Source organism: Diceros bicornis, chromosome 9 (genome assembly GCF_020826845.1).
Source record: "Diceros bicornis minor isolate mBicDic1 chromosome 9, mDicBic1.mat.cur, whole genome shotgun sequence".
In the NCBI taxonomy this organism is placed as follows: Eukaryota; Metazoa; Chordata; class Mammalia; order Perissodactyla; family Rhinocerotidae; genus Diceros; species Diceros bicornis.
Window position 1 is genome coordinate 87,796,117 of NC_080748.1, and position 23,920 is coordinate 87,820,036.

The following is a 23,920-nucleotide window of genomic DNA, read 5'->3' on the forward strand; positions in this document are numbered from 1 at the left end:
GTCCCTGCTTTCTCCCACGTATACATTGTTATTAAACTTGGTATTATTTTCTCCTGCTAACCTGTCTTATTAATTATTTGGCCAGCCATAAGAACCTAAGGCAAAGGGCAGAGGGAGATTCTCCCTCTCTCCCAACACCTGCAAAGGCTGTTGCTTGAGCCAATCGTCCCCTGGGCCAGAATGTCCTGCTGACACCAAACGAACAAGACTCCAGACCCTCCGAGGTCGAGCTCCCACTTCCCAGTGACCGCACAGCTGCGCAATGTGGCGGCAGGGCTGGTGGGAGGTGCGGCTCCAGGGCCCCCATACAGAGGCCCCAGGGCGGCGGCGGAGGTCGTGGGCCAAGAGGGCGCGCGGAAAGTGGAATACCCGGGGCCAGGGGGTGGCCCAGGGGGAGGGGGCGGAGGGGAACGGAGGAGAGGGGCGGGCGCCATCCAAGCCCCAGCGGCCCAGTTCTCGCGAGGTTCCGCCCGGGCGAGAGGCGGCAGTGGCTCCGCGACCGGTACGAGATGCGCTCGGAGAAGGAGGGGGCCGGAGGCCCCAGGGCGGCTGTTGCTGCACGGCGCTCAACCGGGAGGGAGAAGGCAGCCGTCCTGGAAGTCCAGTTCCGCCGGGAGTCGCCACCGGCCGCGTCCTCCGGCTGTGGGGGTGGCGCAGGCAAACCTCGCGAGGAGAAGAAAACGGCCCTAAGCAAGGTGGGGGCGGGGCGAAGGAAGGGGCGGGGTGAGGACGGGGCGGTGCAAGCAAACCTCGCGAGAGGAAGGGGAATTCTTAGCGCGGTCAGGCGGGGCGAGGGTGGGTGCTGCGCGCCAACCTCGCGAGAGGAGGACGGTCCTCAGCAAGGTGAGGCGGGGCCGCGGGTTGGGCGGGGCGCCCTTCAGCACCGCGGACAGCGGTCGGGCAGCGCTGGCCGAGTTTTCGGCGCCCTCCGACGCGAGCTTTTCCGGCCTGGGGAGGAAGAAATGCCCTGTGGGCCTGAGCACGTTTCCCGCTGGGGCTGAGACGCTGGGCTCCCCGGCGCCTGGCAGTAGCTGTCCGCACTGCCGAGGAGCGCGGCCGCAGGGGGCACGAGCGGGGTCGGTGGCTCGGCGGCTCTGTCAGGGTCCGGTCCGGTCCAGGGAAGACGGCGGCAGCCGGGAGAGGCAGCCCGGACGGCTGGTGAGGTGTTGGAGAGGACCCGCGGTGTGGACACTGCGGACAGGAGGCGGACTTCCCCTGGGCAGTGAGGACGGTGCCCGTGGGTTTGCTCCTGCTGGTGTTCTCTGCGTGTGTCTTGCCTCCTAGTGTGGCCCACATGCAGGAGAGAGAGGAGCGGGTCTTATTTTGCAGCTCGGGCACGGACCGTACGTGTCGTGGTAGTAATGAAATGATTCCGAGGAAGAGGGGTTATGCGCAGGCTTTTCTGACCCCACGGATCCCTTTTAAATTATTCAGCCCTCATTACCCTTTTGACAGCTATGTTCTCCAGGTATTTCTTATCCTTTCCTAAAATGTGTGTTTCTGCTGGACGCCTGGTTTAGATTTTCCTTTGAGCATAAACACAGGTGACCAAGCATTCAAATAATTGAAGCTTAATACAGTGATAGTGAAACAAAACCCAGGCAGCGACCTTTCCCCAGGTGGTCATCCGGCGGCTTCCTCCCAGCCTCACCAAGGAGCAGCTGGAACAGCAGCTTCGCCCGCTGCCTGCGCACGACTCCTTCGAGTTCTTCACTGCCGATCTCAGGTGAGAAGCTGTTTACCGACGTTAAACAGCTGTGAGGTATTGTCAGTGGTGGAAATTTTTGTAGATAATAGGAGCCATCTTCGTTTCCATCTTCTTTCCCACACGTACCCAGAAATCAGTGCAGACCTTTGTTTCTAAGTTATTTCTAAGTAGGCAGATCATTAAATTCCTCTAAAACAGATTTGGAATATGCCTCTGCTGTCACTACCGTAGTCTGAAAAGAAAAACAGACAAACTAACAACATATTACTCAATTTTGGATATCAATAAACTATTTCATAGAGCTTTTTAAAGTAGATTTTATTAAGATATAACAAAGAAAAGTGAATGAATAATAGATGTATAACCTGATGAATTTTCACAAGTGAACACACCCATATAATTAACACCAGATAAAGAAACAGAATATCCCCGACCCCAGAAGCCCCCTTGTACTCCCTTCTATCACTAACACCCCGACCCTGCGCATGCCCGGTCATGTCTTTTTCAATTCCCTGTTACAGCTTGGTAATAAGATGACTCTGACAACACTGTAACACTTCCAAATTTCCCTTTTAATGACACAGAGGGAGCAGACCAGGTTAGACCTTCAACAGGTGACAGTTCACCTAGAATTTAGTGATTTTCATTATGTTTTTATCATGATCTTCATTATCATTGTTATTGTTTCTATTCTCAATATTGTGAGTTCTCAATTATGGTAGCCATAGGAACTTTCCTTTAGAATAAATGCATTTAAGTAAAAAACGTCAGTCCATTCAAAGAAAAATATCACTAAGAGGTAACTTTAGATATAGTTTAAAAACCCAACAGAAAGATGGTTTTCAAATGACTAAAGTTTAGGAAAACTGGTGCCGTTACAGGAAGACGGGCACTGGTCTCAGGTGGGATCCCAGGCCCACCTTTTAACTAACACGTCCTCTCAAGTTCCTGATTTCTCAGTGTTCTCATCTGTCACGTGGGGCTGAAAGTTCCTGCCTATGAAGGAAATCGGTAGCTGTGAGACGGGAGAAAGGCTTCGTTCTTTTGTAGACCTCGTACCATGTGCTCCAAGAAATACTCTTAAAATACCTGCAGGTTTTCTCTAAGTCAGTGAAGGATCTCTTTACAGCACAGCATTGTCGCCTGTGAACGGTCCTCACTAGGTGGTGTCGCAGTGGTGACGCATGGTGAGGGATGACCTTTGAATAACCATGCCTTTGGTTTTCAGCCTCTGAGGACCAGTTATTTTATAATTATTTATTTATTTATTTATTTTTTCCCCCAAAGCCCCAGTAGATAGTTGTATGTCATAGCTGCACATCCTTCTAGTTGCTGTATGTGGGACGCGGCCTCAGCATGGCCGGAGAAGCGGTGTGTTGGTGCGCTCCCGGGATCGAACCCGGGCCGCCAGCAGCGGAGCACGAGCACTTAACCGCTAAGCCACGGGGCCGGCCCCAGGACCAGTTATTTTAACCCTGACTCTGTGCAGTAGAGAAACTGACCTAAAGGGTCTCCCCCAAGTCATTAACAAGGTCTCAGTTCGTGTTTTGTTTGTTTGATTTTGATTTTTTGCTAAAGAATATCCATTTTGTAATTAACTGAGAGATGATACTTTGGCATAAAGGTTTTATCTAAAGTAGTTTGTTCTAGGGCCAGCCCCGTGGCTTAGCGGTTAAGTGCTCAAGCTCTGCTACTGGCGGCCCGGGTTCGGATCCTGCGCGCACACCTGATGCACCGCTTCTCCCACCATGCTGAGGCCGCGTCCCATATACAGCAACTAGAAGGAAGTGCTGCTATGACATACAACTATCCACTGGGGCTTTGGGGAAAAAAATATAAATAAATAAAATTAAAGTAGTTTGTTCTATCCAGAAAAGAAAAACAAAGGCAAATGATGAAAGAAGTGTTTGTATTTGTTACTAACCATTTTGCTGTTCTCTTATTTCAGTCTTTATCCTCATCTCTACTCAAGAGCATACATTAATTTTAGAAATCCTGATGACATCCTTCTTTTTAGAGATCGTTTTGATGGATATATCTTCATTGACAGTAAAGGTTGGGTCATTGGCTTTTTAACTTCTTATTACAATCTCTAAGTACATTAATTAAGTTTTGCTGGAATGTTTGTGAGTTTTAATTAAGTTCTCAGATACTAATCTAAAATAAATATTAAGTTTTGATTATAATGTTACTGTGATTGTGTGCTTATGTTGAAAGTTAAAATTATATATAAACCAAAGAATTCTATGTAATAGTGACAACTTATTTATGTATTATCATCAGAGAATGAAATTTTTCATATAAATGAGTTTTCTGAATAAGTGAACTTTACTTTTTTATGTCCCCAAACTAAATTATTTTATCCATGTTTGATAGAAGTTTTCTAAAATATATTATTCACTTACATCTGTGTCTTTCTAACAGAGTACTCTTCATAATTATCCCATTTCTGGATGATGTCACGTGGGGAGGGGGTTATATAATGAACATTGGTTTTCAACCTTGTTGAACAGCACTGCCTCCTGAGACAGTGATATTTACCTCCACTCTAAATGGTTCCAATTATCTGTACTTTTTGGGTTCTGCTTTTGATATATTTTTTCTTTTTCCTCTTTTCTTGTCATACTGTCAGCTGTTGTGTTCACAGCCATCGAGTGTGTATACCTTGACAGCGTGTTGTTTTCTATGGACATTGTGTTCACGGCCATCGAGTGTGTACACCTCGACAGCGTGTTGTTTTCTGCGGACATTGTGTTCACGGCCCTCGAGTGTGTACACCTCGACAGCGTGTTGTTTTCTATGCACCCCTCACCAACCAACCTCTTCCCACTCTACCCACCCCCAAGACTCAGTGTTTTCTTCTCCTCCACTGAGGGGTAACAAACTAGAAAAGATGGTTAAAGAGTGACTAGACTGAAGCCAAGAGATTTTTCCTGTGAGTAAAGGCAAGTTTCATCTTGAACTATTTGACATTTGTGTTGGATACTTGTTTTCTGAGTAATTTATTCAAGTGCCTTTTTTCCTTTACTTTTTAAAAATTGTGATAAAATATACATAACCTAAATTTACCGTCTTATTCTTTTTTAAGTGTACAGTTCAGTAGTGTTAAGTATATTTACATTGTCATGCAACCAATCTCCAGATCTCTTTTCATCTTACAAAACTGAAACTCTGTACCCATTACACAGCAACTCCCCGTTCCTCCCTCCCCCAGCCCCTGGCACCCACACTTCCCCTTCCTGTCTCTATGAATTGGAAAACTCTAGATAACTCATATGAGTGGAATCATTCAGGATTTGTCTTTTTGTGATTGGCTTATTTCACTTAGCGTGATGATCTCAGGGTTCACCTGTGTTGTAGCATGTGACAGGATTTCCTTCCTTTTTAAAGCTGAATAATATTCTGTTGTGTGTGTATACCACATTTGTTTATCCATTTGTTTATTAATGGACACTTGGGTTGCTTCTGGCTCTTTGCTATCATGAATAGAGCTGCTGTGAACGTGGGTGTACAAATATCTCTTTGAGAACGTGCTTTCAATTCTTTTGGATATATACCCTAGTGGGATTGTTAGATCATATAGTAATTATATTTTTTATTTTTTTGAGGAACTGCCATACTGTTTTCCATAAAGGCTGCACTATTTTATATTCCCAATAGTAAACAAGAGTTCCAATTTCTCCACATCTTCACCAACACTTGTTGTTTTCTGTTTTTTGATAGCAGACATCCTAATGCCTGTGAGGTGGTATCTCATTGTGGTTTTGATTTGCATTTCTCTAATGATTATTAATGTTGAGCATCTTTTCATGTGCTTGTTGGCCATTCATATGTCTTCTTTAGATATGTCTATTCAAGTTCTTTGCCTGTTTTTAATTGAGTTGTTTGTTGCCATTGAGTTGTAGAATTTCCTTATATATTATGGATATTAACCCCTTATCAGATGTATGATTTTCTCCCATTTTGTAGATTGCCTTTACATTCTGTTGATGTGTCCTTTGATGCACAAATGTTTTTAATTTAATGTCATCCAGTATATCTATTTTTACTTTAGTTGCCTGTGCTTTTGGTGTCATATCCAAGTAATAATTGCCAAATCCAATGTCAAGCTTCTCCTCCAGGCTTTCTTCTAAGAGTTTTATAGTTTTAGGTCTCAAGTTTAGGTCTCTGATCCATTTTGAGTTAATTTTTTTTTTTTTTTTTTTTTGTGAGGAGATCAGCCCTGAGCTAACATCCGCCAATCCTCCTCTTTTTTTGCTGAGGAAGACAGCCCTGGGCTAACATCCGTGCCCACCTTCCTCCACTTTATATGGGACGCCGCCACAGCATGGCTTACCAAGCAGTGCGTCGGTGCGCGCCCGGGATCCAAACCAGCGATCCCCGGGCCGCCGCAGCGGAGCGCGCGCACTTAACCGCTTGCGCCACTGGGCCGGCCCCCCATTTTGAGTTAATTTTTGTATATGGTGTTAGGTAAGGGTCCAACTTCATTCTTTTGCATGTGGATATCCATTTTCTCAGCATCATTTGTTAAAAAGACTGTCCTTTCTCCATTGAATGGTCTTGGCACCCTTACCACAAACCATTTGATCGTATATGTGAGGGTTTGTTTCTGGGCTCTCTATTCTAGTCTTTTGGTCTATATGTCTGTCTTTATGCCATAGGATTTGAAAACTTTATGCTGTTTTGATTTCTGTAGCGTTGTAATAATTTTGAAATTAAGAAGTGTGTCTACTGCTATTTAATAAGTATCTACTATGTACCAGGCATTATGGATGCAGCAGTGAATTGGACATTGTCCCTGCCTATCCAGAGCCCTGCTCGCCTACCGTTTCTTGACTTTATTCTGGATAGTTGAGGTTAGCACAAAAATGTTCTCCAGATAAATGAGAGTTACACTTATCATAGTCACCTGACCATTCCTGACAAGTCTAAGTGACTACTTGGGTTTAGTCTGTGGTAAAAGTGTCCTGTTTGTTGGTTAAACGTTAGCAGATTCTCGTAGTGGACATTTCTGGGTGTGTTTGTCTCCCTCCCACATAACAGCAAAATCAGTTTCTAGTGACTTTCATTCTGAACTTTTCTATTTGAAGCGAATCTTACCTGAATATTATCTCCAGCCTTTGAAGCCCCCTCTTTTAGCCAAGTGTCTCTTCTAAGCAGAGTAATTTCCTAGATTTCATATAATAGATAGTTGAATTAACCTTTTAAAATTAAAAAATTTTAAATGTGACAAAGAAACCTACTTAAATGTATTCCATGATAAACTCTTTGGTGGGGGAAGATCAGGTTTATTGTGATATAAGTTACATATGCTAAAATTCACCATTTTGAGGTACACAGTTTGATGAATTTTGAATGTATTCAGTCATGTAACCACCACTACAACATGAAGAATTGTTTTATGTAATAAATAATTGCTCACCCTTTGTTTAAATTTGGAGTTTGACATGCTAAGGTTGCACTTGCTTGGAAATATAGTTAAATTATAGTTTAAATAGTAACATTATCATTGTTATGCTTAGTCCTTAATTAAGCTAGATCATTATTTTTGAAATGAATACGGTAGAATTTCAGAATGGTTCTTGGAATTTGTTTCCTGTTAAAGGCCTAGAATATCCTGCAGTGGTAGAGTTTGCTCCATTCCAGAAGATCGTCAAAAACAAGCTAAAGAAAAAAGATGCCAAAACTGGAAGCATTGAAGATGGTGAGTCCTTTTTCAGATGCTGGATTGTGAAACCACCACATTAAATACTCTGATCAAATATCGTATCTTTCCCGTTTGTGGGGAGGAGTATATTTATTTTCTTTTTAAATTTACAGATCCAGAATATAAGAAGTTTTTAGAAACTTACTGTGTGGAGGAAGAGAAAACCAGTGCTAATCCTGAGACTCTTCTAGGGGACATAGAGGCAAAGACAAGAGAGCTTATTGGTCTGTTTCACTCGTTTCTTCTCTTTACTGTATTGAGATATGTATTTATAGAGTATGGATTTATTTCCTCTTTTTCATGATTATTATAAAAAATTGACACTTGTGACAGGCTTGGCAGAAACGTAGAGTATTTCCCAGTTTTGATAAAAGGACGGCAAGATGGCAGCTTGGGGGTCTATTTCTGAGCATCTGTTGGTGGAGAGCACTTGAGTTCTTGTTGTGGTCATTTTGTTTCAAAGTTATGATGCTTCCGAGTGAGCAGTAGAGAAGACATGAGTGCTCTGTGCCTGGCTGCATTAGGGAGGGAGTGTTATTCTCAAAGTTGAAGTCAGTCGTCTTTGCCGAGAGCAGTCACAGCAGAAAAAGGCTTTGCTTAACTCTGAGGTCATCTTGCTGCTGTTTAAAACAATATTAAGTCCCCTGAGCAAGCCAAGCAACCGAGTGGATACAGCCAGCCAGAGCACAGAATCTGGTATGAATCAGGCCTTCAAGCCTACCCTGCAGGCAGTATGTCTTAGAAATAGTTATCTCCTGGGTGCAGTCCCTAAAACTCAAGAGTAGACGTGCAACACCTTTTTCTGTCTCCAGGCACTCTGCTGCAGCTCCCAGACGTACCCGTAGTGCCTCCCTTCCTGTCTGCCTCTGCCCTGTGCGCTGCTTCCCCTTCAGGCCCAGTGCGCCCCACGGCTGTGTCCTGCAGGACAGGACGAATGCACTGGATAATTCATCTCCTTGTTTGTCCATCTCCCTCACGTAAATGCTCTTCTCATTTTGTCTCCCTGCCCCCAACAGAACTGTCTGTTCCTCTTTGTAGTCCCAGCGCGGAGCACGTTGCTGGGACGAGTTTAGGTGTTCAGTAAATGTTTGTTGAGAAAATGAATAAGAAAGGTTAGCATTATTGAAATTTTCTTCATTAGTCTAATAATGAAGTTTTATACTTTATAACAGCTGACAACGTGTGGCTTGAAGGATTTTTAATCACTATGGTAGATATTTCAGATGTGCTTAGGATGCATTTTCTCATTTTTATTCAGCACATGTTGACTGCGTACCAACTCTGAGCCTCGGCGTGGGACAGAACAGGAACAGGAACAGGATGCACGAGGCCTCTGCCCTCGTGTAGCTGCCTTTCTGGTGGGATTGACTGTAGTAAACACACGCAGAAATAATCAAGCTTCAAGGCCGAGCATTTCTGTTTGTGACAAGTGCCACAAACGTAGTGACATAGAAGAATGGGATAGAGAGAGAGTCCCCTCTGAAACCGTATTTGAGCTGAGACCAGCTGTGCTGAGGTAGAAGAGGGAACGCCAACGCAGGAGCTGGAGGCTGGAGTTCTGGGCCTGTGTGGTCGGCACATGGTGGGCAAGGGGCAGAATGGCTGGAGAGGCAGGTGGGCACATCACGTCGGGCTGGTGGTAAGAGGTTTGGATTTTATTTGAGGGACACCTGGAAACAATGGAGGGAGTGATACAGTCTGATTTATTTTTCCCCATCACTCTGGTTGCTCCATGCTTGATGGACTGTGGATGTCAGGAGAAGCTGGGCCTCTGATTAGGAGGCTTGTGATGTAGTCCAGGGAAGGCTGCTTGAACGAGGCTGGCAGAGTCAGCGTCTGTTCTGGAGGTAGGACTGGCAGGACTAACTGACGACTGGGTGTGGGAGGGAAGGAAGCGGAAAGAATCAAGGCTTCAGGAGTTTGACATGAGCAGATCCGTGGGCTGTAGCACCGTTATTGACTGGGGAAGAGTAACAATACTGGGAGAGAGAAACAATACCGGGGCAAATTGAGATTTCACTAGAATATGTTAAATTTAAGAAGAGCTAAAAGAAGAAGCAAAATAGAAATTATGTACAGAACTCGCCTTCCTGCCCCTCCCATTTCTCGTGCACTTTGTTCTAAATGCCCCTGTACAGGGAAGCTACAGGGAGGGGCAGGGTCTGTTTTACCTCCCCTTGGTGGTCAGACACACACAGCTGCCCTCCTGCAGGAGGGACAAGTCCTGTCCTTGCCCAGTGCCTGGTGCCCAGTAGATGCATCGTGATTATTTACCGAACAAATTGCTGTGACTGAGAGGCCACCAGCCCAGGACGAGGTGATGGAGCTTCGTTTCTGTGATTCCTGTTGCTGCCCATTTAAATTTGAACCTTGAATTCGTGGCAAATTGCCTTTTTGTTTTCTTAGATTTTTGCCTTCAGTGTATTCTTATGATCAAGTCTAAGCAGTGTGGTTAAATGGAAATACTAATTCACTCTGAAGTTGAGGTTGGTGCAGTGGCATGTCAGGGTCTATAGAGCGCAAGACAGACCTGGGCTCAGGCCCCAGCTCAGGACTGGGCAGTCACTGCCTCCTGAGCCTCAGCCTCCCTGTGCTCACAGGGTGTCGTCCCAGTGCCTGGGTGCCAGCTCTCTGTGAGTGGTAATAAGTGTACTGTTGGTTAAATGAGTATGCATCCTCTGTTTACTGAGTTATACACTTTTATGGTTTGTAAAGCACTTTCTGTTACAGGGTCTCATCTTCTCTTCACATGGGTCCTTTGGGGTAACAAGGCAGGTGTTTTGTAGGAGAGGGAGGAAGGCAGACGGTGTCTCGGGGTCAGCTCCCCCACCCACCTTGGCTGACAAATCCAGAACGTCCATGGTGCAGAGCAGAGTCCTCACTAATTTGGGGTGACTTGCCTGTTAGAAAGGGCATGGGCTGTGCTCTTCGTGAGCCAGAGTTCGTGGTTAACACAGGAGCCACCCAAGGAGGGGGCAGGCGCTTCTTGGTCTCTGTGCCAGTGACGAAACGTGGGCATCTGCACTGCGTCAGCTCTTCACCACGGCCGTGAACCTGGGACCGAGCTCCCTGGCAGACATCATTTGATATGTGATGGCAAGGAGTTCAGGGGTCCTCAGTTCCACGTTAGGAAGCCCTGGCCAGGGGCTCTCGTATGATTCCTGATTAATTCCTGATCCTCGGAATTCTGGAAATGTCATGTCTTCAAGTGCATCCAGGAATTCTTCCTTCCCTCGTTTAATCTGAGGTCTTGAAGACCTGTAGAGGAGACCCAAACCATCTTCCACCTTCCCACCTACATCCTCAGCCGCTGCCGTGGGGAACACAAACCTCTCAGAGCTGGTGGCCTGCCTCTTATTTGGGCTCCCCGAGTCCCGGTCAGGTCAGATGGGGCGGGGGCGTGAAAGTTGAGGATTGAAGTAGAGTTGGTGGAGACACTCAGTCGTGGGTAGTTGGTGCTTTTTCGATCAACAGTGCCATACAGAGTCATTTTTAAACTTTTATGTCTGGTTATTCTGATTTATGGAGTGTATGTTATAATTACAAGAATCTACATTGCTTAAAACTGTTCCCAGAATATATGTTGAATCAAAGTGAATATATAAATATGTAATGATTTAAAATATCTGCAGAAATGTGAAGATATTTATAACATTTGGGAAGTTTAATGCATTGCACTCATTTTGCTTTTTTTCTTTTATGCCATCTTTGTGAGTAATTTATGATGCCCTCAGGAATCAGGAATTGAACGCCTACTGTGTATAAGATTGTCAGTGCCTCCAGATTGCTTGACTTTATAGTGATGGAATAAGAACTCCCGCAAACACAGTGTATGCTCATGCAAATTTTAAAATGATAATATTCTTCCCCTAATAATTTTAAAGATTAAATTTAAAACAAATATTTAAAATAAAGGAAAGATCTTATTTTAGAGTTAAATGCTACCTTACAATTTTTGTGTTTTAGCTAGAAGAACCACACCTCTTTTGGAATATATTAAAAATAGAAAGTTAGAAAAGCAGGTAGGTCCAGCCTTTCCCTGGTGAATGTCCTTCCTGTCCGTGCTGTGTCCACGCAGACGGTTTATACACATACCTTCCCACATCTCTAGAGAATTCGAGAAGAGAAGCGAGAAGAACGAAGGAGAAGGGAGTTGGAAAAGAAACGCCTACGGGAAGAAGAGAAAAGGAAAAGAAGAGAGGAGGAAAGATGTAAGAGAAAAGAAGCAGACAAGCAAGAGAGAATGGCTGAGAGAGAAGTGAGGATTAAGGTAATTTCGAGGAGACGTGTTCTTTTTTTCCGAAAATAGTTCTGCTGTACTAATCATACCTTTAGGTATTTCAGCTCTTCAGAATTGCAGGAACATTTCATTAGTTGAGTCTTTTATTATTATAATTCCTTCTCTCTGTTCTACAGCAGTAGTTCTCAAACTGTGTTCCCTGAGCCCTAGCGGTTCCCTGGGCATGCTGTGTTGGGAGGGCCGCATGGAAGGGTGGAGGGGGACCAGCCTCCTGCGTGTGGCGCGAGCCCTTCTCTTGGAGGAGCCCCACATTTGAATGTCATAGATTGGGCTTCTGCTTACATTTTCCTTTAAAGAAAAGATTTCCTGGGCTGGCCCAGTGGCGTAGCGGTTAAGTGCGCGTGCTCTGCTGCGGCGGCCGGGGGTTCGCATGTTCAGATCCTGGGCGCGCACCGACGCACCGCTTCTCAAGCCATGCTGTGGCGGCATCCCATATAAAGTAGAGGAAGACGGGCATGGATGTTAGCCCAGGGCCAATCTTCCTCAGCAAAAAGAGGAGGATTGGCAATGGATGTTAGCTCAGGGCTAATCTCCTCAGCAAAAAAAAAAATTTCCTGACCTACAAACACACATTTGAAAACCATTGGCCCAGTGTATGCCGGCCTTTGTATGTGAAGCTGACTCACAGAACTGGGTTTATCATTTCTTTTGTGGTTGCAGCAACAGTTTCTACATCTCTTGCCCAGTTTCTCCTTTGACTGACGCCTTCATTTAGGAGGGTGGTTTAAGGCACACGGAGTTTTTCTCTGTATAAAAATGTATTGCCCCAAATTGGAGTCAGCCCTTACCTTCTTAGTATTCTGCTCAGATGACCTTATTAACCCTAGATTTCAACCTAATGTGCATCTTCCCTCACTCCACAAAGGGTTTAAGGTGCCCTATAGTGATTCATTAAAATTGTGTAATATAAAGAAAAAAAAGGAAGGGTCAGGACTTGGGGGAAGATAGAGTAGAAAGTTTGATGATGAATGATGAAACTCGTAGCCTACAATTTCAACTATAATTTTAAGTAAGACAAAGTATGTGGAGTACAGCATTTTATTTTTACGTTGAGTATGGAATTAGAATCCAAAATAAACCAAAGAAATAAAAACAAATTTAAGTCTGTAAAAGTAAATCCTTTTTAAAAAGGTAGGATCCTTCGTATAGAAAAAAAGAACTCAAAACATTAACACAGCAAGCGAAAGGGTTAATCTTGTCCAAATCCGGTAAATAGGATCCCGGTGGCAGCTTAGAACCAGTGGCCTGCGTGACTCAGAGTGTCTGGGGTTCTGACTGACAGGACACACCCCACCCCGAGTTAGCCTGTAATAAGCATCTCTGCTCCGTTTGGGATCTCTGACTCATGAATCATTTGGAGAATTAAATTAAAAAAAACTGGAAAATAAAATCTGTGAAGAAATGCCAAAAGAATTTGTATTAGTAGCCTAAAAATAGAGAGGCAGAGAGATGTCCTTATGTCTATTTTTGACAATAAAGAGAAATATGATACAAGGAGAGCAACCCAGCTGTTTTTTATTTTCCTCTGAGGACTCTAAAACTAAGCAATGAGCTGAAGTTGAAGTAGGAAGTTAGGTTACCAAAGTTACAAATAAAATTCCTGAATATGTAAATTGTAGGCTGTAGATTACATTATCCAAAAAAGTTGTGTGGTCTTTTTCACGAAGCTCTTTAAAAACAGATGTGCGTGTGAGACCAGGTTACATGCACGTAGAAGGAGCGTAGAGGGCTGGTCGGGAGCCTGCGTCCCCTCCTCCCGTGTCATGTGCCCCTGGCTTGTCCGGCCTCCTTGCCTCCCTCTGCCAGGCTGACCACCTCGGTCCCTTGCTTGCCTCCCTCCACAGGGAGCTTTTCCCCGAGACGTACGCCTTCTCCTAAGAGCTCCTTCTCATCATCTGGTCTCTGTTCACATCTTGTCTCCACAGAGAGGCCTTCCCTAACCCCCTCGAGAAACCATTCCTCCTGTTCCGCTCACCTCGCATCTCTCTGTCCTTTTATCCTGTTTTATTATGTGTTTGCAGCATTTCATACCACCTGCGGTTATCTTGTTCACTTTTCTCTATTTTTGTGACTGTGTACACCATTCTCCCACCCCCATGGCCACCACTGCCTCGGTGAAAATGTCAAGTGTGTGTTCCTTCATTGTGGGCGCTTGTGTCTTATCCACAACTATATTCCAAACACCTAGCACTGGGTCTTTTCCCCGGGTTCCTGGTACACAGCTCCTAAAACCATCGCAGTCTCTGGAGTGATAAGAGTGTCTTCTGTGTGCTAATGAGGTGACGGGTGGCTGAGGCCCTGGATGGCTTCAGGATGGGAGCTGGCCACCAGAAAGACCAGGGCATCTTAGAGGGTTGGAACTTTCAGCCCCACACTGACCTCTGGGGAGGGGAGAGGGCTGGAGATTGGGGTTAGTCACCAGTGGCCAGTGATTTAATCAGTTGTGCCTATGCAACGGAGCCTCCATAAAAGTCCCTAAAGTATGGAGTTTGCAGAGCTGGTGAACACATCAAGGTGCCAGGAAGGTCACGCCCCTGGAGAGGGCTTAGAAGCTCCGAATGGCTCCCTGTACCTGGCCCTGTGCACCTCTTCCCTCTGGCTGTTCCTGAGCTGTATCCTTTGTAACAAAGCACTTTCCTGAGTCCATGAGTCATTCTCATTCAAGAACCCCCTGAATTTATAGCTAGTTGGTTAGAAGTACCAGTGACAAATTGGGACTTTGGACTGACATTTGAAGTGGCGACAGTCTTGTGGGATCTGACGTTAATTCCAGGTAGATGGAGTCAGAACTGAATTGAATTACAGGACACCCAGCCTGTGTTGGATAGTGGAGAAGTGGTGTTGGAACAGACTCCACACGTTTGGTTTCAGAGGTATTGTGAGTAAAAACAGTTCGTAGGTGCACACAGTTGTTTGTTGGGTGGATGGGTAGAGACACATACTGTCGCACTTCCTGTGGCTTGCGTTTATTACAAGCAGATATTACTTTTGTAATAAAAAAAAAGTTCAATAGTTATCTGAAAGGAAATGTTTAAACCCGCAGACCCCAGGTAGGCAGAATAAGAGTGTATACACAGGTGCACAGTGTACACCTTTGATGAGAAGCAGCCTTTAAAAGGGTTCTGCCGTCCATTACATCTGTGTCCTTCTGAAATGAACTCATTTAGTCGAAATGTATGTGTGTATAATTTTGCTATACTGTAATTTATTTTTTATTTATTTATTTTTTTGTGAGGAAGATCAGCCCTGAGCTAACATCCATGCTAATCCTCCTCTTTTTTTTTTTTTTTGCTGAGGAAGACTGGCTCTGAGCTAACATCTATTGCCAATCCTCCTCCTTTTTTTCCCCCAAAGCCCCAGTAGATAGTTGTATGTCATAGCTGCACATCCTTCTAGTTGCTGTATGTGGGACGCGGCCTCAGCATGGCTGGAGAAGCGGTGCGTCGGTGCGCGCCCGGGATCCGAACCCGGGCCGCCAGTAGCGGAGCGCGAGCACTCCGCCGCTAAGCCACGGGGCCGGCCCCACTATACTGCAATTTAAAAAATGTTCACTTATTTAAGTGAGAACAAAATTCTCAGAGGTAGACCTTCCATTTATGTTGTACAAGTTGACTCTCCCTGTGGTACTTCAGTTTTGAAGAGTGAGAACGGGGAGGAAGGCCCAGCTCCAAAGGTATACCAGTTAAATGCCTCATAACAACCTGCTACGTCTGTTTCAAGAAAGAGAATAATAAGTGTTTTGAAAACTTTAAACATTCTAAAAGTCATCAACATAAAGCAACCTTTTAAAAAATATTTTTTTCCTTATTACAAAAGTAATACTTTTTCATTTTAGAAAAACTAGAACCTGTAGATGAAAGAAAAGGAAATCATTTCAGTTCTGCCACCTAAAAATAATCACTATTAACACAGTATTGCAAGCTTTTAGACATTTTTCTATATGTGTGTATCTGATAGAAATCAGATCATTCTGTTTTGTAACATTCTTTTATTCATTAATATGAGCATCTTTCCATCACATTGACTGTCCTAAATTGTTTTTCCTAACTACAAAGTATTTCCTTGACTGAATGTTCCCCTATGTATTTAACCAAAACCTGTTCATTGGACCTTTAGCTTACATTTTCTGCTATTCAAACATCTGGGCTCAATATTGGTGGATATTTTTAATTATTTATTAAACAACTTCTTTTATAATATACTCTTAAAGTGACATTTTACTGACATTATAATTTCTCAGCTGCTTAAGAAACCAGAAAAGGGAGAGGAACCAACCCCTGAGAAACCAAAAGAAAGAGAAGAGGAAGTTGATGCTGGAGATGGAAGGTGGGAGCCCTGTCCCCGCTGCGCAGTCGTGAGGCCCAGGCCCCCGGAGAGCTCTCGGGAGGAGCTCCGGGAAAGGTGAGCCCATGCTCCCATCCCTTCCACCACGTGGGGCATCACGAGGTCATTGGGTCACAGTCACCTGTGTCAATGCAAGTGCTTATATTTCATAATATTCTTGAAATTCAAGAATTTCACCAGGATGTGCTTGTCCGCATCTTTGTTTCTCCTTGGTTGTGCGAGGAACTCGGTAAACCCGTTTGGTCTGCAGTCGTCAAACCAGGGAGATGTCCTCCTGAGCCTCCCTTAACTGTCGCTCTCTCTCCTCTCCCCTTGGAGTGCTGTTACTGCAGATACGGACCTTCTTCCCAGGCTCTTTTCCTTTGTGAGTTTATCAGTTTGTAATTTTCCTCTGTTTTGAGATATCTTGCTCACTTGATCTTCCAGACCTCCTTCAATTTATCTGCGGAATTGTAAATTTGAGAACCCAGTCTTGTAGGTGCTGGGAAGTCTTTTGTGATGTAGAAGGGGAGTTCTAAGTGCTGCGATTCCTTGTGGAGTTGTCATCCCTGTGGTCCACTGTGGGATTCGACTAGCGGCAGTGGATCGTGGTGTCCACTAGCCCTGCCTCTCTCCGGCTGGGGACCCTTAGGCATGCAGTTCTTTGCCTGCTCATGACTTGCATCTCACGAAGGGAGCTTGAGAGGGCTTCTCGGGAGACAGGACAGACACAGCAGTCCCTGCACACGGGCCAGAGAGAGCGCAGCCAGACGCTTGTCAGGGGGAGCCCCTTCCTCCTGCCCCTGCCCCTGCGTCCTCGGGGTTTGGTCACCTCCCCACAGTCAGTGGGGCCACGTGCAGCTGGGCTTCTTGTCCCCCACCCCAGGGCTTCTGCCCGTGTGTTGCATCTGGACACCTGCAGAGCTTCCTGGAGCCCAGGGCTGTGCTGCTTCCAAGGGTGCCTGGAAGTGGATCTGAGTTGGGAGGGGAGACAGCAAGGTCATGAGATTAGGCTGCCATTTTTCCTGAATCACAGTAATCTGAATGGCTTATTACTGTCTTTCTTGCACATAGAGTTGTGATAAAGGTTTTTTTCCTTCTTTTGGGGGGTTCTGGTTTATTGGTTTGTTTATAAAGTGAATTTATACATGCTTATCAAAACTATGATCTTTTAGCACTGTGGTCTGTGTTACAGGCGTTTGTATTATTATTGCTTATGATACAGCAGTGCCTTTTGTCGTGTTTCTGGCATGAATTCACACTTTGTTCGTAGATCTCTTTGTCCCCAGTAGTCCTGCTGTTTCTGTATGTGGGGGCCACAGGCCGTGGTTGGGGACGTCTGCCTATCTTTCTTGGAGAGGAAGACTTAAGAACAAGATGAGCTAAGCAGCCACCTGTGTATTTACTGTTCATTTGACAGTTGGATATATGCACAAATATTACTAAATTTCAGTTAAGTTTAGCTATGCTTGGAGCAGAAACTAAGCTCTCAGTGTCAGCTCTGTGTCACAATGGATCTGGGCTTCTAGGAAAGTCACTCAACCACTTCTAGTCTCATTTACTTTATCTGTATTAGAAGGAGGATTATATTTACTTTGGAGGATTACTAAAAGTTAGAAAAATATGTATATATGGTACTTTAGCATAGCGCCTATTACATATGTGTCACTCAAGTATAACACTAAATATTGTATTACTATCGTTTATTCATCTTTTCAGTAGTTTTTATGGAATGCCTGTGGTGTGCCCGTCACATGCACACTTGGCAATAAGTGATGAGCAGACTTATGTACTCCCTGCCTTTCTTGGAACTTACGGTCTGGAAGGGGAGGCGGGCGATGGACTAGTGGTTTACACAGGGTCACTGATGGTTTGTATTGAATCACAGGTCACAAAATGACAGTGATAAAGAGCAGAGGGATGTGGAGAGAAGATTTCGAGAAAAAGACCTTGAAACACAAAGACAGCACTTGGATGACAGCAGGAAGCACAGAGCTCACTATGAGTTGGACAAGATTTCAAGAAAAAAGGAAGAGGAGCCAAAATGGGGGGAAGGATTCACCCCAGACAGAGGGCAGAAAGGGAGCCAGGACGGCGGGGTTGCTATGGAGGCAGCAGAGAGACCAGTGACGGAGCAGAGCGCAGGCGGCCCGGCGCCTAGGAAGGAGCATGTGGGAAACAAGGTTCTCTTATTCCTTTGGGATCATCTTTCACTCGTGTCTGTGCTCACAGTACGAACTGTACTTCTGCAGGCTAACAACTGCTTTTCCAAACAGGAATTCTTTTATTTAACCAAAAAAGGGAAATCTGCATAGGTGTCTTGAGGTACAGGGTGGCACACTCCGACAGGGAGTGGCCACCCCGCTGGATCCTGCATTATCTTAGGAGCGTCCTGCCCCAAAGGGTCTGTATGTGCTAGAACTCACTCTTGTCCACTCAGTGAGCACCACGTCCTGAATGTCAAATCCTGAATGGAACCAGCCATCATCTTTTCTGAGAGAATCAAGTTTTTTTTCACCAGGAAAACAAAAAGCTTTTATTTAGTATAAAATTAGCACATTCATACCATTTGCTTGAGAATAAGTGATGGCAAGTTGACAAAATTTACCCCTAAGGCAGTAAGGAAAATATTAGTGACGTTTATGGAGCGTTCCTTTACATTGTTGACAACTTTCTGATTATTAGCCTAATCACATGGCTCGTAAACACCCATTCTAGACCTGATCAGGTCTGCGCAGGCCGTACACGGTAGGACGGCCTACTTAGCCACAAACAGCTCTTGTTTCAGATGTCTGAGGTTAGTTTTTATTCAGGCCACATTGTTGCAGAGAAGCACTGAATGGGGCCGTCTCCCTTCCAAGGCCGGGCCCTGTGGTGCTGGTCAGTCACCCACAGCCCGGCCTCCCCGTCACTCCCACCCCCAACCCATCCTGACCCTGCAGCCCCGCTGTGCTGTCGCTGTTATCCCGCCATTTCAGGAATGCTGTGGAAATGGAAACATGCAGTGTGGACCTTTGAGACTGGCTTTCTCACTCGGTGTAATTCCCTTCAGACTTTTCCAGGGCCTTGCAAGTATCAGCGATGTTGTTGATTTTTAAAACATTTCCAGTAAGGGGGAGGTGGACCTCCAAACAAGAGGAGAGCCTCCTTGTCTTCACTCTTCACTGATCCTGTGTGTGTGTGAGACTCACAGGTCTCTGCAGTGACCTCGTCTGCAGGCACACCACGTGGGACGGGGGTCTTTGGGCAGGGTGGTTCGTTTGGACAGTGGTTTTCGCTGCCTTTTTGTTTCGCCACAGCAAGGGGCTTGGGTATTGCACAGCTTTAGGTGTGGGAACTCGGGACGACTCCTTCCCTCAGTTATATCTGTAGTGCTATGGTGGTAATAAGGAGCTCTGGGCCTCACAGCTCCCTCCTTACGAGGCTCGGCTGGTTAGGATGTACTTCTAGGACCAGTTTCGAGCTCCATCTGCACACACGGAAGTTACCCTGGTGAGCAGCAGAACTGTGTGTGTTAGCCCCAGGCAGATGGTGGTGTGTGAAGCCTGCGTCTCTGCCTGCATGGGGATTCAAGTCCCTGGGGCCTGCCGAGCCCTTTCCTACTCCTCTTGTTGGCCAGGCTTGTCTTAGGGAAAAGAACATTCTGAGAAACCTCTGGTGTTGACTGTGGGGCCCCACAGCCCGGGAGTGGGCAAGGTGACTGGTGAGCCCTGGAGAAGCGCAGCAGGGGGATGTGCCCCTGAGTCACTCTGTCCCTGGGCTCCAGGGGCCGCGGGAAGGCCAAGGCTGCTGCTCCGCCCACAGGACAGGGAGCTTCCTCGAGAGGCCCAGCCCTCCTTCAGGGCTGGGTCCACGGCACAGCTGGACGGCTCCCCGAGAGGAGGACTCGTTCCCACTGTTGTCACTCGTCCCACCCTTCAGAACCGCTCTGTCCTGCCCTGGCTTCCCAGTCCTTGTGTCCTGAAGCAGTTTAATTGCATTTCATGTACTTTATTCAGTCGTCATTTTTATTCCACCACCTCTGAGAGTTTAATAAGATGATAGGTGGGCATTTTCTATAAAGGGGACAGTTCAGGAATAATCCACACGGAGACTGCTTATTACAAATGCTAATAACTGCTTAGTTCATAGCTCTAAAAGCCATCTCTGGGGGCCATGCCTTGTTGTGTTTCAGACATCACGTGGCCCTGGGTGGTGAGTCTGAGGGACTGAGACGAGTGTGTTTGTTCTCATCTCTCGAGTTGGGAAGGGAATGCCATGATTGTACTATTTCCACAAAGTGTTCTAGGTTTGAGCAAAAACGTTTTCCCAGATACCAGTTTTACTTTCTTTCAAGTTATTTTAAATATTAACTGTTTTCCTTTCTGTGGCTTTTTTTCCCCCCTCAAATTCCTGGTTTCTGAGATAGTGCTGTGAAAAACGTTGATTTTTAGCTGCAAGACTGATTTTCTTTAGATGGGTAGGATCGTCAGGCCCTAGAAGTAGAGATGTTGCTCCTGCTGCCTCACGGGCCTTGGAAGAGTAACCCGCCCTTCTGTCCTGGCAGGACCGGCCGTCCTTGCAGCTCTACCATCCGGGCGCTCGCAGCCGCGCACGCGAATGTGGTGGAAGAGCCTCTGAGGAGGGCCGTGACGGAAGGAGGGCTGAGGCAGAAGATTCGACGGGGGCTGGTTCCAAGAAGAGCAAAGAGGCAGAGTGAGTCAGCGCGCGTGCCATGTTTGTGACACGGCTGAGCTCCCGTTCGGCATTCCATGGATTCGAAAGGGCACTCCGGAAATGTATCAATTAGCCTGGAATATAACCTGCAAGTTGAATTTACTCCTTACAAAGAAACTAGAAACTGGAACTATAAAGGTGGTGTAGAAACATCTAGAAACCATTCTTAAGAAGGAAGCAATCTTTTTAAAAATTGAACTGAGTTTTCCTAGATTTTACCATTTCTAATATAAACTAGTAAATATTATTTAGCCAAAACAGAGAAAATAATCTCCTTTGGACAGTAAAATGTGATCAGAGCCCCGTGTGAGCTCCGAATCACTGGCACTCTGAGTGGGACGCGTTTGTGAGCAGTGGTCTGTGGGTCTGTGTTGTGGTCTCTTGTGGGTTCCCATGAGCCGTGGTTTCTGGGGGGTGAGCAGCTCTCATTCCCTCGCAGCCTTTGTAACTCAGCCGCTCCCGCGCCTCTGTCACGAGTGTCCCCCGAGCTGCTGTTGGAGCCCCTCTGATAGGAGCCATGACACTACACGGAGCCCAGCAGCTTTAATTATTACATTACAGCCCTGTTAACAATTTGGCCACTGACTCGATGAAAATAGTTTCACAGTCTTTTGATGGATGTGCTCGTGGTTTATAACCATTGTGGTCTGAGGATTGCTAAGACACATAAGTGGCAGTATCTGGGGACAGGGATAACTTAGGTGTGGCATCTAGCATTTTTCTTTTTGTATTCTGAAGCAGTTTTGTTTTAAAATGACCGAATCTAGCTTTCTGCAGCTATGCATTCTACAGTATTTTTTCCTTTTAGTGAAATTTTTAAATGTTAATGTATTTTTGGCACTGTGCTTTGAACCATTTATTAAATAAAAATTTTAGGTACTATGGATTTGAAGTCCAGTTATGGTACTTCAAATCTGCTTCTATGTACTTTCCTACATAGAATTTTACATAATAAAATATTGCTTTTTAAAATGTAGCTTTAATTATCTGAGTATTTGGCTGATTATATCTATTCCTTATTAAATGTGAAATGTTTATCACAGAACTAAGAATTACTCACTTATGATTAAAAGACATCTGTGACTGGTGGACATACAGTCAGTTTAATGGCATTGCTGTGCCCTTGCTCTTGACTCCTAAGCTCCAAGAATTTGGTGGTGGGAGAGAAGGACTTGCCGTGGATTTGGTGAGGTCCATGTGACCCAGCGGGGCCAACCCTGGCTGAAAGGGTGGATAGTAGGTATAGATCTTGCAGGCTATATGTCTCTGTCACGACTGCTGAACTCTGCCATTGCAGTGAGGAAGCAGTCTTAGACAATGTGAATGAAGGGCAGGGCTGCATTCCAATCAAACTTTATACATAAACACAGGCAGCAGCCCATATTTGGCCTGCAGACCTTACTTTGCTGCCTTCTGCGTAGAGTGTGGCTCAGATTGGATCTCCTGAATGGTCCTTAGTGCTCATTTTGGCTTTGATCTAGAGACTTCAGACTGAAGAGTCAGGACGTAGTGACTCTCATTTGTAAGCCCCCATCTTAGTTCGGTCGGTTTGTTGGCTTATTGTATTGGTGGTAAAGACCTGGGGTTCTTTAGTGCTCATTTTCAAAATTCGTGGTTTAAAACAGTGGTTCTCATACTTTTTGGTCTCAGGAACTCTTTACATTCTTAAAAATTATTGACAACCCCAAAGAACTTTTGTTTATCAACTAGGATATATCTATTGATGTTTACTATATTCCAAATTAAGATAGAAATGTTTAAAGCACAAGAATACATAAACATGTGTTCCATTTAGCTGTCAGAGTAGTAACGTCACCACCCATCACGTAGCCTCTGGAAAATTCCACTGTAGACCCCTGAGGGGATCAGAGCGAAAAGGCGAATAATGTCTTAGTCTTGACATAAAAGTAGTTACACCCAAGAGAGACCAGGATGCTGACACAGGAGGCTCCTGAACACCCTCCTCCCACGGACACCCCATATGTACAGCTGCACACAGAGCAGTTCCCTCAGAGAAGACTCTAGAAACGAGCTGAGCGCCTCCCACATGCCAGGTTGACAAGGAAATCACCCACGGGGAGAGGCTGAGACACACTCTCGCCGTAAACCCCACCCTGCACCGCACCAGACAGCCAGAAGGGAGCCCCACATCTGGCACCCCGGCTGTTAGGGCCCCCACCTGAGGGAGCTGATACTTGAAGCATATTTGCTTTCTATTCTATCTTTAAAATTAATGATATGTCAGATTAAAGTGAGTTAAGTAGGTATTTGATCTATTTGATCTGTATTAATAGATTAATAGAAAAAAAGAAAAAGGAAAATGAGAGAAAAAAGTTTATTTTCAGAACAATATTCAGAGTCAAGATTCTTTTTAAAACAAATTATCCCACTTACATCCACTGGATAGTTGCTTCAACTCAGTCTCAGCTGTAGGCAAGGTCTAGTGGTAGCCATTGTTATATGAAAATTCCGTTTAAATCCTTTTTTTTTTTTTTGGTCACTTCACTTAAGTTTAGAAAAATACCATCTGTCTTCTCTGTCTGAGCTTCTTCTGTTGGGCTGCATTTTGGTGGAAAGCTAGCAGCTTCTTATAAATGGCTATCCCTATCTTTGTATCAAAAGCGTGTTTCTCTGGTAAAGTTCTGAATTTCTCCCAGGAGTCTTCACTGTTACACATCTAGAAGAAAAATAATTATATAAATAACTTTGTATCACAGAAGAGATAAAGGATGTCTTGATCAATTTAAACGCAAGCAGTCTACCCCATGGAAGGAATGGCATTTTTCAATGATAATAGCATTTTTAGTAGAATAATTTTAAATTATTATCATGGTAGAAAAATCAGTGTGCCAGGTTGAGAGAAGTGTGCCTACAGTGATGTGCAGTATGCCTACATGTGGTGCACAGCGTGTCTATAGTAACGCACAGTGTGCCTACATGTGGCGCACAGTGTGCCTACAGTGATGACCCCTCTTACACACTCACGAAGTAGCCGTTGTGTACATCACTAGGCTCATACTTTTCTGAACCAAAAAACAGAACAGTTGATTGAACTGAGGGTTATTGTAGCACTCTGTGTTGTGAGGGCCAATGTAGCAGATGCTTTTGGACACCAAACTGTCAGAAACCATGATATTTGGAGTCAGGCCTGGCTATGCACTGAACT

At 45.1% G+C, this 23,920-nt stretch overlaps 1 protein-coding gene across 6 annotated transcripts; it reads left to right on the forward strand.

The window, feature by feature from the left end:
* The first annotated feature begins 492 nt into the window (after positions 1-492).
* Positions 493-21,638, forward strand: UPF3A (UPF3A regulator of nonsense mediated mRNA decay). 6 transcript variants are annotated; one of them, XM_058548560.1, is made up of 11 exons: positions 493-695; positions 1,620-1,726; positions 3,657-3,763; positions 7,314-7,412; positions 7,529-7,639; positions 8,228-8,392; positions 11,382-11,437; positions 11,527-11,685; positions 15,956-16,116; positions 17,927-18,221; positions 20,585-21,638. In XM_058548560.1, the coding sequence occupies exons 1-11, from the start codon at positions 510-512 to the stop codon at positions 20,735-20,737; spliced, it is 1,599 nt and encodes a 532-aa protein (XP_058404543.1). In that variant the 5' UTR covers positions 493-509; the 3' UTR covers positions 20,738-21,638. The 6 variants fall into 6 exon arrangements, 4 of the variants coding, with proteins under 4 accessions (XP_058404543.1, XP_058404545.1, XP_058404546.1 ...); XM_058548561.1 differs by lacking the exon at positions 493-695 and adding an exon at positions 931-1,468; XM_058548562.1 differs by lacking the exon at positions 8,228-8,392.
* The last annotated feature ends 2,282 nt before the right edge of the window (positions 21,639-23,920 follow it).